Source organism: Haemaphysalis longicornis, unplaced genomic scaffold (genome assembly GCF_048455015.1).
Source record: "Haemaphysalis longicornis isolate Haplotype H1 unplaced genomic scaffold, Haemaphysalis longicornis Haplotype H1 scaffold_10, whole genome shotgun sequence".
NCBI lineage: Eukaryota > Metazoa > Arthropoda > Arachnida > Ixodida > Ixodidae > Haemaphysalis > Haemaphysalis longicornis.
The window spans coordinates 48,990,033-49,003,902 of NW_027526204.1; the positions used below are offsets into that span (position 1 = coordinate 48,990,033).

At 45.1% G+C, this 13,870-nt stretch overlaps 1 protein-coding gene across 2 annotated transcripts; it reads right to left on the reverse strand.

The window, feature by feature from the left end:
* Positions 1 to 242: 242 nt before the first annotated feature.
* Positions 243 to 13,672, reverse strand: LOC144158489 (uncharacterized). 2 transcript variants are annotated; one of them, XM_077689396.1, is made up of 5 exons: positions 13,396 to 13,672; positions 6,729 to 6,878; positions 6,599 to 6,663; positions 2,846 to 2,970; positions 243 to 2,158 (listed from the first exon to the last, which is right to left on the reverse strand). In XM_077689396.1, the coding sequence occupies exons 2-5, from the start codon at positions 6,829 to 6,831 to the stop codon at positions 1,276 to 1,278; spliced, it is 1,176 nt and encodes a 391-aa protein (XP_077545522.1). In that variant the 5' UTR covers positions 6,832 to 6,878; positions 13,396 to 13,672; the 3' UTR covers positions 243 to 1,275. The 2 variants fall into 2 exon arrangements, with proteins under 2 accessions (XP_077545522.1, XP_077545523.1); XM_077689397.1 differs by lacking the exon at positions 6,599 to 6,663 and having other exon boundaries at positions 2,846 to 2,972; positions 6,697 to 6,878.
* Positions 13,673 to 13,870: the final 198 nt, after the last annotated feature.

Consider the following 13,870-nt stretch of genomic DNA (forward strand, 5'->3'; position numbering starts at 1 on the left):
CACACTTGTAGACAAGCAGACACTGTACCAACAAACACCCAGGTTGGCAATCGAGGTTCAGAAACCTTGGAACCAAACTCAGACACAACAAATGGGGTGTGGAGGTGGCGACAAGCCAGAACATAAAGGATTATTTTAGTGCACAAGCCATGGGTGATTTTGAGAGCTGCGATGTTGCCTCTAATGATCAACCAGTGAATGTTTTAGGTAAAGCTTTGCAAGAGGTACTAAGGACATGAGAGCCCCATCATTTTTCACCTCAAGATTGGCCAAGCTATGATTTGGAGTAAAACTATTACAACATTACAGAACAGTCTTTACCACAGCACAACAGTTTATTGTGTAGTCGGTGTGCCGGTATGCCAACCACCTACAATTTTTTTCAATACATGTACACTTATCTACCATCTTAAGAAAATGCTTCTTGGGCAATGCTTTCCTGACACACTCTGAAGTTATCCTTTTGCCACTATGCATTCCCGTGTTGTAAAGAACTGACTATTTCTAAGCAAAATGTATTTGAATATAACTAGCAAATGGCCTTTTGTGATTGCTACCTATTAACATTAACAATAATCCCTTTAAAGAATGGGAATTCTGACAAATAAGATATTTCGCATCAGTGCAACATCGTATATATAAGGCTATATGCCAATAGAACTTCCCAGTAAAATTCTTGCTGCCAGATAAGACTAAAATAGTCATTCATAAAATGTGCAATAGTTCATAAATAATTAAGTCACATTTTACCACAAACCTTTTTTGATAAATGTTTCTGCTATAGGGTTTTAACCAAAATTGTGATTCCAGAATAACTAGATGGTGTCTTTTAGTAAACTTAGTGGCTTAACAAACACTAGAACTTGTTGCGACAGTGCAATCTTTTATGCTTAACGAGGTTTGCTCCTTGAGTAAAAAGCCCTTCTGACAGATGCTACACACAAAGGGTCTCTAACCAGGGTGCACTCTTTCATGTGTAACTGGGTGACATCTTTTAGTAAAACTCTTCTGACAGATGCTACACAGTAGGGCCTCTCGCTAGAATGTAATCTTTCATGAATAACCAAGTACCTTCTCTTTGTGAAGCTCTGGTGACAAGTGCAACACAGAGGGCCCCTCACCAGAGTGACCTCCTGCATGAGTGAACAGGTTACTTCTTTTTCAGAGGCTCTTCTGGCAGGTGCTACAGAAGTAGAACCTGTAACCAGAGTGCCACCTTTCATGTGCAATAAGGTGGGTTTTTCGGGTAAAGCTCAGGTTACACATGCTACACACCTAGGGCCTATCACCAGAGTGCAATCTTTCATGCCTAACCAGGCAACTATTTTGAGTAAAGCTTTGCTGACAAATGGTACACACATACGGCCTCTCACCAGAGTGCAATCTTTCATGAATGACCAGGCAACTTTTTTGAGTAAAGCTCTTGTGACAGACGCTGCACACATATGGCCTATCGCCAGAGTGCGATCTTTCGTGACTAACCAAGTGACATCTTTTAGTAAAGCTCTTCTGACAGATTCTGCACGCATAAGGCCTCACACCAGAGTGAACCCTTTCATGAGTAACCAGCTGACATTTTTTACTAAAGCTTTTCTGGCAGATGCCACACAAGTAGCGCCTCTCACGAGAGTGCAATCTTTCATGCCTAACCAGGCAACTTTTTAAAGAAAAGCTCTTCTGACAGATGCTGCACACATATGGCCTCTCGCCTGAGTGCGATCTTTCATGAATAACCAGGTGAGATCTCTTAGTAAAGCTCTTCTGACAAACGCTGCACGCATAAGGCTTCACACTAGAGTGGATCCTTTCATGAGCAACAAGGTCACATCTTTCAGTAAAGCTCTTCTGACAGATAAAACACAAGTAGAGCCTTTCGCCAGAGCGCAATCTTTCATGCCTAACCAGGCAACTTTTTTGTGTATAGCTTTGCTGACAAACGCTACACACATACGGCTTCTCGCCAGAGTGCGATCTTTCATGAACAACCAGGTGACATCTTTTAGTAGAGCCCTTCTGACAGATAAAACACAAGTAGGGCCTCTTGCAAACAGTGCAGACAAACGGCATCTTACTGGAGACAACTTCTGCATGAGTGCTCTGCTTGTTCCTCGGAGATGACAGCAAAGAATGAAGCTTCCCACCAAACTGGATTGCTGGACTGCAACAAAAAAGGACGAGTGGATAAAAATGACACAAGGTTAGGCAAAATTGCCTTACAATAGTGCAAAAAATAAGCTAAATGTGAACTGCTTGGCCTGCCAAACCAGTTTCACTGTCCACAAATGTGTAGCATTTGTGAAACACTCTAAGCTTCACACAGCAGAGAAGAACCGGGCGCATCAAGCGTGCGTTGCTCGGTCAGATGGCGGACTGGATTGCGGCAGCGTGGAATGAAATTCTGGATGAAGCAATCATTAGATTTTTCAAGAGGTGTATTTCAAACGCAATGGACAGAAGCGAGGATGATGCCCTCTGGGATGAACTCAGCAACAAAGAGGACGGACAAAGATGACTACAACGATAGCGAAAAAACAAACAGGCGGGCCTACGGAGTGTGCGCATTTGGCCTCCATTCGAGGTAACTTTCTTTTTGAGAGGGCCTTGCAAATTTGGGGGGGGGTTAGCCTGCAATCGAGGGTGGCCTGGATTCGAGCAAATACGGTGGGTTTGAATGTTTCCTCTGGTGTTCCACCGGTTGCTGGCAATTTTCATTTTTATTTGTACATAAGCCGGCTTAACTAGATTTATTGCAGCAGATCCCTTCCACTCATCAAAATGAGCCGGGGACTGAATAGCGTCCATGTGCTAGAAGCAGCAACATTGCAAGCATTGGCAATTAACCTACCCTTTGTTGCCTGAATGTTGGCGGCAGGAGCAGATGCGAAGTCCAGCTTTCGCCACCATGTCGGCATTGTCTCGAGAAGCAGGGAATTTTTTCAACGCACATGCCTGGCCATCATCCACCTCCAGAACTGAAAAAAATCAAAAGTCATAGCAGCTAGAGCAACAAGTGCTCTAGCAATTTTAGACAGGCCCAATGCCTGCATGTACGACATGTGTTTGTCTTTTCCGAGGGGCACTTGCTGATGGTTTAACCACGTTTTAAGCTTCTACATAAAGTTTATTCGTGCAGCGATAAATGCCCAGATAGTGTTAAATGGGCGAAGGCATAAATGATACCATACATGCTTGAAAGTTTGAGAACGTGCTAGTGAACATTAGTGAAGCAAATGAAAATGGTGAGATGTGTTGAGCTGCTACCTTTAAAAATGCTCAATTACACTTCTTTGTATTAGATACGTATTTGACTTAACCAGACTGCTTTCAACACCCGTCTATTTTACTGCAATCACATGGTAGCTGCTACTTTAAATATTTTTTTTTTCAACACCCGTCTATTTTACTGCAATCACATGGTAGCTGCTACTTTAAATATTGCCATTTCTTCAATGTTTTTCCAAATCTATATACACAAGTTTCCATGAATGGTGGAAGCAAATTTCGTTGACGCTGCGGCGATCCAGCCCGCCAGCTGGCCGAGCCTCGCACGCTTGATGCGCCCGGTTGGGGTGAACTGATGTTCTTCCGATGTAAGCCAGTCGGTACAGTGCTTGCAAAGTGCTTGCTGGTACTATTCAATTTCTTCGAACATTTCAACTTTTTAAGCAGTTTAGATTCAGCAGCAGCTTGTGCAAAACCTTGTGCAAAAGCACAAAGTGGACCTGAGTCTAGAAAAGTAAATGCAAAAAGCAAAACCAAGTTGCTTTACTTCTACATTATCTTGTGAAAGTTATTGATTCAACTCAATAACCTCGCCAGCAAAAACATTTTAAGAGAACTTCATGTAATTATTCCCGAGGAGATAGAGTGACAGGAAGTAAATGTTGCACTTCAGTTTCCCCGAAGTTTCTTTTCAGGTGGATTGGAAGCCCAAACTTCTCGCATGATAATGGCAATCTGAGCGCCAGATGACGTTCATTAGGCATCATGTTTGAAGTCCTACATTGGCAAGTGGTATTATATTCACCGAGCTTAGCACACCAAGGCTACTGATAGGTAATAAGGAACTTTCCCGCATGCCAACAGCCAAGTTTCTTAGTACTCAATCTTCAAAACGTTGGGCTGACCTGATTTCATGGCTATCAGTACCATTCATTTGTTCAAGCAGTTTGTACAGGTTAAAAGTGCTAAAAATCACCTGTAGACTTAACACCGTGTCGTCAGAGCCGACATAAGCAAATGCATAAGGAGAAGGATACAGACGAAGCGGCACTTTTAAGGGGAGACGTGGGTCTTGAAATGAACTTTTTTATTAATTGGTCTATGATAATCAAAATCACTGTGCATATGTGTTTTGTTTTCCGCATTTGTATTATGTAATTAGTTTTCATGTGGCATAAGTGTTTTTTGAGTTACAAAGAAAATACTGGAGCCTAATTAAGTAATTTCATATGGGCCATTAAGGGGCTTTTTATTCAAAATTTTTAGAAATAAATGGTATGGATGTGTAGCTTAAGACCTGCCATGCATGCTCAAGCTATTTATATTCATGTAAAGATAGTTGATTGGATAGAATTATTCTAATTATGCAAAGTACAGTTTTCTGAAAACTTAATGAGCTCTAATTATTACTCATAACATTTATTTGAGGCACACTGAGCCAATTAAAATAGCCTCAGCATGCAGTTCATTTCATCCAAAATTCAACGGTGTAACGTTTATAGAAACCCTTTGAAAAAAACAACCTGAAAACCTCTGTAAGGCTAGGCACATATGCAAAAAAAGGGAAGCTGAGAAAATCGCAGTTGAAGTTTTACTGCAAGTGGCAGTTTTATCTCTTGAGCATATGAAAAAAAGAAACAATTTAGAATGTAGCTCGCTTTTCGCTCAACACAAGCATACCAAGTTTGCCGAAATCAGTTGATGGGAAAATTATGAAATCCTCTGTATACAGAAAGAACTTGGCAGAAAAACTCAACAAAAGCAAAGCCAAAACGTTGCTTTAATTTTTACACTGTTGGCAGCGCGCCGTCATTCTTTGGCGACCAAGGCTGAGGTGCCGATCATGCACAACAGTTGTAAACGTTTATTTTGTTGTGTTAGTGCTTCATTTGCAGCAATTAAATGGGATTTCCATCGCGTGAAATGAGTTGGAACGAAGGGGCTGGTAATGGAATGCGCCCCACTGTTCTGTAACGTGCATGCGCTTGGCTAGGTGGGATAACCACGTTTTTGGTTTAATCTACTCCTATATCACGCCACCAATGCACATTGTGCTCAGTGCAAGCATTTATAATTTCCAAATCGCTCATCTATATGGTAACCAGCCGTGGAGGAAGCGCGCGCCGGAGTGCGGGCCGACTCGCTGCGGCATCGTTGATAACAGAATGAACACACTTCCCTTGCGACGTCCGCATGTGGCATCTACACTTCATCATTTCTTTTCTTTCTATTTGCTGCTGATTGAAAGATAGACACACCTTAGTCCACCCGCAGGCCTAATCATATCGCAAACACTATCGTCTCGGCAGCCCGCAGGGGCGCTAAGCCTACCTCCGTCTCGGCGCCGTTCTCCCGATAAGCCTTCGTCCGACATGCAGAAAATCGCACTCTAGGCGCTTTTAATACTGCTAGTTCTTCCTTTCAGTTATCCATAGACATATTTACTTTATTTTTACGCCATGCGGAGCTTTTGCCGGTCCTCGCATAGACGAATATATGAGCTGTTGAACTGGGATGAGAGTGCCGAGCAGACGACCCACGGTGCCCTGCCAATGAGGTTGTGCCCTGCGGTCACGTGCAGTCAGTAGCCAATTGGGCGGCGCGTTCCGTCTCTTTTCTACCCCGGTTTTACTCGCAACCAATGGACGAAACGAAACGGTTCTGACGCGGAATTGAAAACGAAAAGACGCACTTTCGAATGAGACCAAGATAGAGGCAGTGGTGCATGTAGAACCCGAGTGTCGAGTCGTCGAAAAGATGCAATTTTCGCGTCGAATCTTGGCCGATGTTAGCGGTCGTCGGTGCTCTGAATTGATATTATGGCTCAAATACGTACTCCTGGGTCTGGATATTTTGCTAACCGGGAGAAAAATAACTCTACTTTCCGAAAATGGCGATTTCAAAAAAATAGATTTTTTGGCCAAATTTCGTGTTTTTAAGACCCGCGTCTCCCCTTAAGCCAGTTTTGTTGTCAAAATGCTGTAAAACCAGAAACCTCTCCAAACAAAAGAGCAAAAACTTGTGACATCTGGTACTTCACATGGAAAGACAGAAAGAAAAAGGGACACGTGTTTGCCTGAGCAAACAGTGTAGGTCTCTCTGTTCCATTTGGTTGGCTGTTCTTTTGATTTTTGTGAAAGTGCGGTCCATGTGTTGGGACTACAGAACGGTAAGGTAGTTAAACAATGTTTCAACTCACTTCAATCTACCCTTACACTCTAAGCATGGAAATATTTTCGTAGCGTCTAAATAGCCCCATGAGCACATGAAAAGAAAGTTGCTCAAAACATTATTGAGAATGTATGCACCAATAAATATATTCTTTTCCACATAGACTGCCCTAAACTGGAATGTTTCAATAAAATCCCAAATCCTAAACTGAGAATTCCTCTTCTGTTTGGGAGCTGGTGTTCATAAGGAACGTCACACCACACTGCATACCTGGAAAGGAAATTCACATTCAATAATGCTTACCCACTAGCAGTAACACAGAGTAGGGACAGTACCAATGGTACTAGTGGTGACCGTCACTTGTGTTTCTCGGCTGCAGGATACATCCTGGGTGAGATCTGCAACCCTTGAGAACGCCATGACGCTGGCCTCAAGCATTGATTATGATGCACGTGGCGTGCTTTCTGTTGGTGTAGTAGTCTAATCTGGAAGCAAAAGGAAGCCACCATTGCAATGTTACACAATCACACTAAACACCACGTGTGCTGGCAATAAGACAATTGCTAGTAATACCTTTCAGTGGAAAATTGCATCGAGCCAATTTAACTCCCCTGACATATCTTCTTGAAACAGATAAATGGTTAAAGAGAGTGGATTCCTTGTTGCAAAAAACAACTCATGAACCATGCATCCATTTTTGAATCTCTGCAAGATGGTAATGCAGGAATTATCCCATGCCATTGCTATGCATGCACCGTACATGAGTTGCAGTTCCGTCTTGCAGGCACACATCCTCAAGCTGTGCTGTTAGGACAAAAGTAGATGAAATTTGGTTTCATGAAAGCTGTACTGGAGAGTAGCAGAGACAAGTTTAACGCGCAGTATTATTCCTAAAAGACAAGTCTGTGAACTCTGTTATTGTGCTTCTACGGCTGGCTTCAAAGTCCTCCCTACCTGGATTTCCAGCTTGCAATCAGAAGTGAAATCCAAAACGTCTAGACAGTTGTTTTTAGTCTCAGATGTGCAATACCTACTGCCACTTTAGGACTTATCCCCTGTAAGGTACCAAGAACTTATATATTGACAACACGTTTTGTAAAAGCCAAGAATACTGGAATCCAAGGAATACTTCACATATAATGGAATCACGACAGATGATTTTTGTGAGGTGGGTGACAAGGTATAGCCAGCATGCAAATGCATACAGTTCGTTTTGATCTAAAGGGGACATGAAGACAACATAAGTCATGATTTAATACTCGGTTCTCAATCACAGTGCACTGTTGCTCTTTTTGCTTTTGTTAGTTCAAACTGTTATTAATAAAACTGAGACAGCTTTTCCTTATGGTTAGAATTTATGAGCTCTTAGTGTAAGTGCACCTCCCACTCAGTTAAGTGGAAGCCCGGTTGCTCGCCGCAAGATGAGTCCCTCACTGCACAGTTCCAGACGATGTCAGTGTACTCTATGTGTGACAGGCCGTAGTTGCTCAGTGGCTAAGGCGTTGTGCTGCTGAGCACGAGGACGCCGGTTCAATTACCGGCCGTGGCGGCCGCTTTTCTGATGGAGGCGAAAAGGAAAAACGCCAGTGTGTACGATATTTTGGTGCGTGTTAAAGATCCCCAGGTCGTCAAAATTAATCTGGAGCCCTCCACTACGACGCGCCTCATTGCCTGCATTGCGTCGGCGCATTGAACCCTTTAATCAAATCAATAATCTACACGTGTCCTGGTTTCTGTTTCGAGGCGCTTTCTTGGGGCATGAGTAAATGACATCGGTCCTGGGGTTTTCCGGAGGGATAGTGCGGCCACTCAGTTGGTCGAATTGCATGGCCTCTTGGCGCTAGGAGTGGGGCTCTGGGAGTGGAAGCTCTGCGACCGCCGGCGTGGCCGAAGGCTGCAGTATAGAACACTAGAACACCGTTGGCGCAGTAGGCTTAGCAGAAGCGTCGCCGCCGCGGAAGTTTAAAGTCGGGTAATTAAAGAGAGAGAGGCCCCCCGACAGCACTTGAGGCACCGAAGCATGCTGGATAACGTTAGAAGCAGGATGGTAAAGTCGTTCACTTGCCCTTGAGGGTGGCCTGCTGATTTGGAGGTTCAGAGCGAAATCCCACACAAAACGTGACCGTCTGTGTCGGCCCCTTGGCGGCGAAATCCTGAGTTTTTTGTGATTTTTTTTACATAATCTGCTGATGAATTAATGCAGCAATGATAAACAAACTGGGTAAAAAAGAGTAGATGACGTCATGCGTTTAGCACAATCTCCTTGCAAAAAGTGCACACACTTTAATACCGTGAGTTTGTCACTGAGGTGGAGTGAAACTACATAAGCTATTCGGAACATTCAGCCCCTATAGGTGCCGCCACTAGAAATCCAATATGACAGCTAGAGAAATTATATGCTGAGACACAACACGTGCGTTCATTCGTCTCTCGCCTGTTTCTCTGCCCTAAACAAAGCAATGGATTGCCGACATGAACTAGTACAAGCGCACACTCTACTGTTGTAAACATAAACACACACACAGAATTGCTGTTTGGGTGCAGTGACTGCAGCCAGCGCAGCATCCTATAGGGACCGGGCAGCTGGACGGGTGGCGCCACCACTCGGCGCTCCCCTCGTTAGTGGAATGAGCCGGTGCATTGCAATACACAGCCTCCCATTGTTTTTGTCATGTTTGCTTCGGTGCTTTGAATGTTTTGATGGTGTTGTGAGTGGACATGCGAGATGAAACGAAGTCTAAACAGATGTGTTGGGTTCTTAGATGCAGTAACGGCTGTGTAAACTTGTCGGACGCTTCCAAATTTAGGTGTCGGCTACAATGGCATGAGCGCTGTTTGCAACGATCTACGCTGAAGTACAGTCCACGCTCGTTACAATGGACCCTCTTAATCCAGAAAAAAACGCCTGCTGTAGCCGAAGTATGCAGTATCCGACTGGTGTTGGGGGTGGGAGGAGGAGGTATACGAGCGCAAAAGTGCGAACTTTGACAAGTACTGCACATAAATGCTTCTATGTGCCTGCAGCACCTCTGCACAGTGTTCACATGGTGGAAACAATCACCTAAAAATCCTGGTTCCGAAGCTTGGCATCGGCCCTTGGAAAAGGCCTAGCATATGCGGTCGAGTCCGTAAAGCCGCACGCTAAGCTGAGCAAAGAAAGCAAGAATATAACAAGAGGCAATTACTAACCCGCTATAAAATCAGTCGTGGCCAGCAGAATTAGCTAGGCTCTTTTAAAACCCTTCGTGACAAGGCACCGTTCATCAAGCAAATCGAATCGCTGCTTGACGTTCCCCCAAGGAAGCTTCCGCATTACTTATAATTATAGTCTGGGCATTAAAACAGCTGATACGATATAATCTTATGGACAGCTGTAAATGTCCAAAGTTCTACCAGTTGGACTGTGCAGTACCACCGCCAAATTGCACAGAATGGATGGGAGCCAACCTCCTACTTCAGGAATTTCTTACCTTTTTCACCGGACGGTACGCGAACGATGCATGCGTAGGAATAATGAATGCCGAGCTTCACTGAACCTGAGTTCTCTATTACATAAAAAAAACCTGTGAAGATTGAGGGCAGACTCGACTCCGAGTGCGCTGTTGTTCAATCCCACCAGCAGCGTTTATCGGCAACAGCCTTGTTCTTAACGGTCGAACGGATTGTCTGCTTAGATAGGCCTGTACATTTGGCGATGTCGGCCTGTTTTTCGCCGTGTTCGACAGCGTTAATCATATGTAGTTCATCCATCAGTGAAATCAGCTAGCCTGCCGCTCATGCCGCCTGTCGCAGAAAAACATGGAGGTCCATGCATAAAAAAGAGACCAGTGGCACTGGCTTGGCTGGGCTGCGCCAACGGCCAGGCTGCCGACAATGTTGCCAGACAGAAGTTTCTTTGCCAAAATAAACAAAGAAAAAGCATATCAGGTGCCGGCACCGCGGAAGTCCGCTATAAGCATTCAGTCAAAACAATTTTCGCCTAAAGTTTAGTCTGGTGTAGCCGATAGTCCGCTATAGCCGGGTCCGTTATGATTGGAGTGGACTTCACTTAAAATGCAAACCAAACCAACAGAAATGGTCTGTTGTAACCGAAAGTCTATTGTTGCCGGATCCGCTGTAATGAGCGTAGACTGTATTCATTTCTTCTTAAATGTACTAATGGCTATATAAACTGGTTTGACGCTCCTAAGTTTGGGAACGCGCTACACTGAGATGAGCACTTTTGCAGTGCTCTGCACATGGCTTCGCGCGACCTGAGTAGGAATAAGACTATTAGGAGTATTAGAATTCATTTCTACCACTTTAAATTATCTTCACTGGTTTCAATGACTATGGTTTTCATGCCAGCCTTAGTGCTGGGATACCTCTATACATGTGCTTTGAAGAGAAAGGTACTTGCGTACGAGATGGATTACCGTGTAGCCGTAGAAATGTTGCGGTAGTTTACACTTTCTTTCTGTAACCGTAAGCTTTGTGCCTCTGGTTTTGGTGAGCAACACTGTGACAGCATGGGAGCCTGAAAGCCGAAACGGAACTCCCACGTTTGTGGTGGTCATTTTATCAAGAGCCAAAGTTATTAACCACCCAACAGCCCAAGCTACAAACCATCTCTCCTCCCGTTCCCGTTTTACCTCCTGCGTGAAATAAAGGCTGGCACCGATAGATAAAAAATGTGGTAGTGTTAACGTCAGCCACTGTTTTTCAATGCTTATGTATTTTTTACAGATTACCTAAAAAAATCGTGTAATGCCTTGTGAAGACACAAAAACGCGTGATTAGTTGTCTCAAATATGGCTGCATCAGCCCGAGTCCTCCAGCTCAGACACATTTCCAAAATGCTGGAAAAAGTTTAGATTTGGAGAGGGGTGCACGGAAGTTCAAAATTAAACAGCAAAACGGAATGGGACATGGTCAAAGTCGGATGCTGTGATCAAAAGATCAAACTGCGTGCTGGTCAAGTTCGAAGCTCAACTAGTCAAAGTTTAAACCCAGAAGGCAACCAAGGAAAGCCAAACGAGAAAGCTTTGCTATGAACCATCATCGCCGTTAGACGGAGTAGTGCATGATTTTTCAAGCGGAAGTGGCAGCTTGTAAAACTCAGTCACAGCATTCAGTTGTGAATCTGAGTACAGGTTTCGGGCACCCTCCTGTCTCGCGTTCTTCAGCCACGCAGGAATTTGTTTTCGAAAAACCATTTACCAACTAGCCAGCAACCATTGCAATTCTTGTAAAGCAATGCCGCAATGCTTCTCCACGACAAGCAAAAACGTTCTACTATCAGGCGGTATTTATTCTGTAAACGATTCCCGCACGCGATGACTGTAGTAAGAGTATTTCTGTGAAATTGATTGATATTAAGGTTTAACGCGCCGACGCAACGCAGGCGATGAGGCGCGCTGTAGTGGAGGGCTCCGGATTAATTTTGACCACCTGGGGATCTTTATCAAGCACCGAAATCTCGTACACACGGGCGTTTTTGCTTTTCGCCTCCATCAGAAAAGCAGCCGCCGCGGCCGGGAATCGAACCTGCGACCTCGTGCTCAGCAGCGCAACGCCTTAGCCATTGAGCCACCGCGGCGGGTATTTCTGTGAAATTAAACACGTTTCAGACGTAGTTAAGGAAGTTACGGAAGCTTCGTTCATCGCAATTTCTGTTTTGAGGTAAATCTTAAAAGGCACCCCCCAACTTTGTCTTTTGCTTGTGCTTGACGCCGTTTCGTGAACTGCCAAAGGCCAGCACCGCAGCATCCCTGGACCTGTTGCACACACCGGCTTTTTTGGTGCATTTAGCTGCAATGTGCTCCTCGATACGTGAAACGGCATTCAGGCATGAAAAAATTGCACGAATAAACGGACTTTCACTTCCAGCTTGGCGCATTGAGTGTCGTCTGCTATTTGTAAATACTGAGTATGGGCGTAAATCAGACACATGGCATGCCTCGTAAAGGTCACATCCACGCTGAAGATTTACCGAACTGAAAAAAGTCCTTGTGGTTATGTACGCTTTGCAAGCCGCACCGCAGAAAAGCGGCAGAAAGCCATGTACAATAACGCTGCGCTGACCGCCAACGGCATTCCACCGACGAGCGGTTCGCCACGAGCGGCGCTGTACACTGAAGCGACGGTGGTGCCATACAATAGCCGCCCTGTCCCTATAGTCTTCCGACAGGTTCCATTGGAGAACACTGTGAAAATGGCGAATAGCCGTTCCTAGCTTTTACCCACATACAGGCTGTGTCAAGCAACACGTCCACATAGGGCGAAAACCGGCAACTACTAATGATCAGAGAACTGAACCTCTACGACGTTTAGTGCAGTGTTTAATCCCCGCTTTTTGAGGTATGATCCTAGGTTCGAATATACCTGGTATTCACTGTCCCCTTTCCTCCCCCCCCCCCCCGTTTTTTTTTTTGCCTGACGCTAGTGCTTCAGGCTAGCCGCATCGCCACTACGCATTGCTTCCCCTTCGGACTCATTCTGTTTCGGAGCAGATGGCTCAACCCGAGGCCGTTACTTAAATGTATATTTATTAGGAGACGAACGCATGCTCAGATTCGGAAAAGTTTGCTCGGGGAGTGCGAACGCGGTCAAGCGTACGGCGAAAAAAATTCTCCAAGTCACGTCTTTGCCCTCAATGCATCGCCCTTCAACTACCGCCTTAAAATCATCGTATGTATTACATAGGAGTCCCCACGATTCTAGCGTCGCTGTCGCGGCGGTGCTGCCAAGAGCACATTGTGAGATTTTGCTTCAAAAGTCCGCTCCCAATAACTGTCGCAGGTTTCGTGACTACGGCGCGCGAAAAATAAACTGAAATCAGCGCTGCAGGGAACGGAGTTTGGACGAATTTTGCGCCGTCAGTGTTCAACCTTGTACACGGCACTCCGCTCAAGTATGACCCCGCCTGAAAACATCGGTCGTCATTGCAGTGAGTGTGAGGAACAGAGACCGGTGGGCAGGAGACGCGGATAGCACGACAGGCCAAGGCACAACACGACAAACCTTTCCAGAAGTGCCTCTCGGACGCACAGAGATCGTTGGTACTGACAAGATCACAGGCAGTTCCGGCAGGTTCGCACGTTTGACCGTGGGCGGTGAGGCACTGGCACGAGCCCCTCTCTCGAACGGCGCATTCCCGCGCCAGAAACACTGCCATACAAGTACACCCGATCATCAGCAGTAAAATATCACACCCAACAACACTATGCAACGCGAAACGAACATTGACAATCGCTAACACCCTTCGTTTTCAATGTCAGGTTTGTAGTACGTCGTCCGACGGCTCCATCGCGTGGCAGTGGATTGCCACTGCGGATGCGTGGCGCCACAAGCGGACGGTGTGGTGCTGTATGATGGTTTCTTAACTTTTAGCTATTTTAACTCAATTTCCACAATTTAAACTAGGCCTTGGACTAACGTGTAGCGGTATTTCAACATTACAGTGGCAAGCGGTCGTATATTCGTTAGAACTGGACGG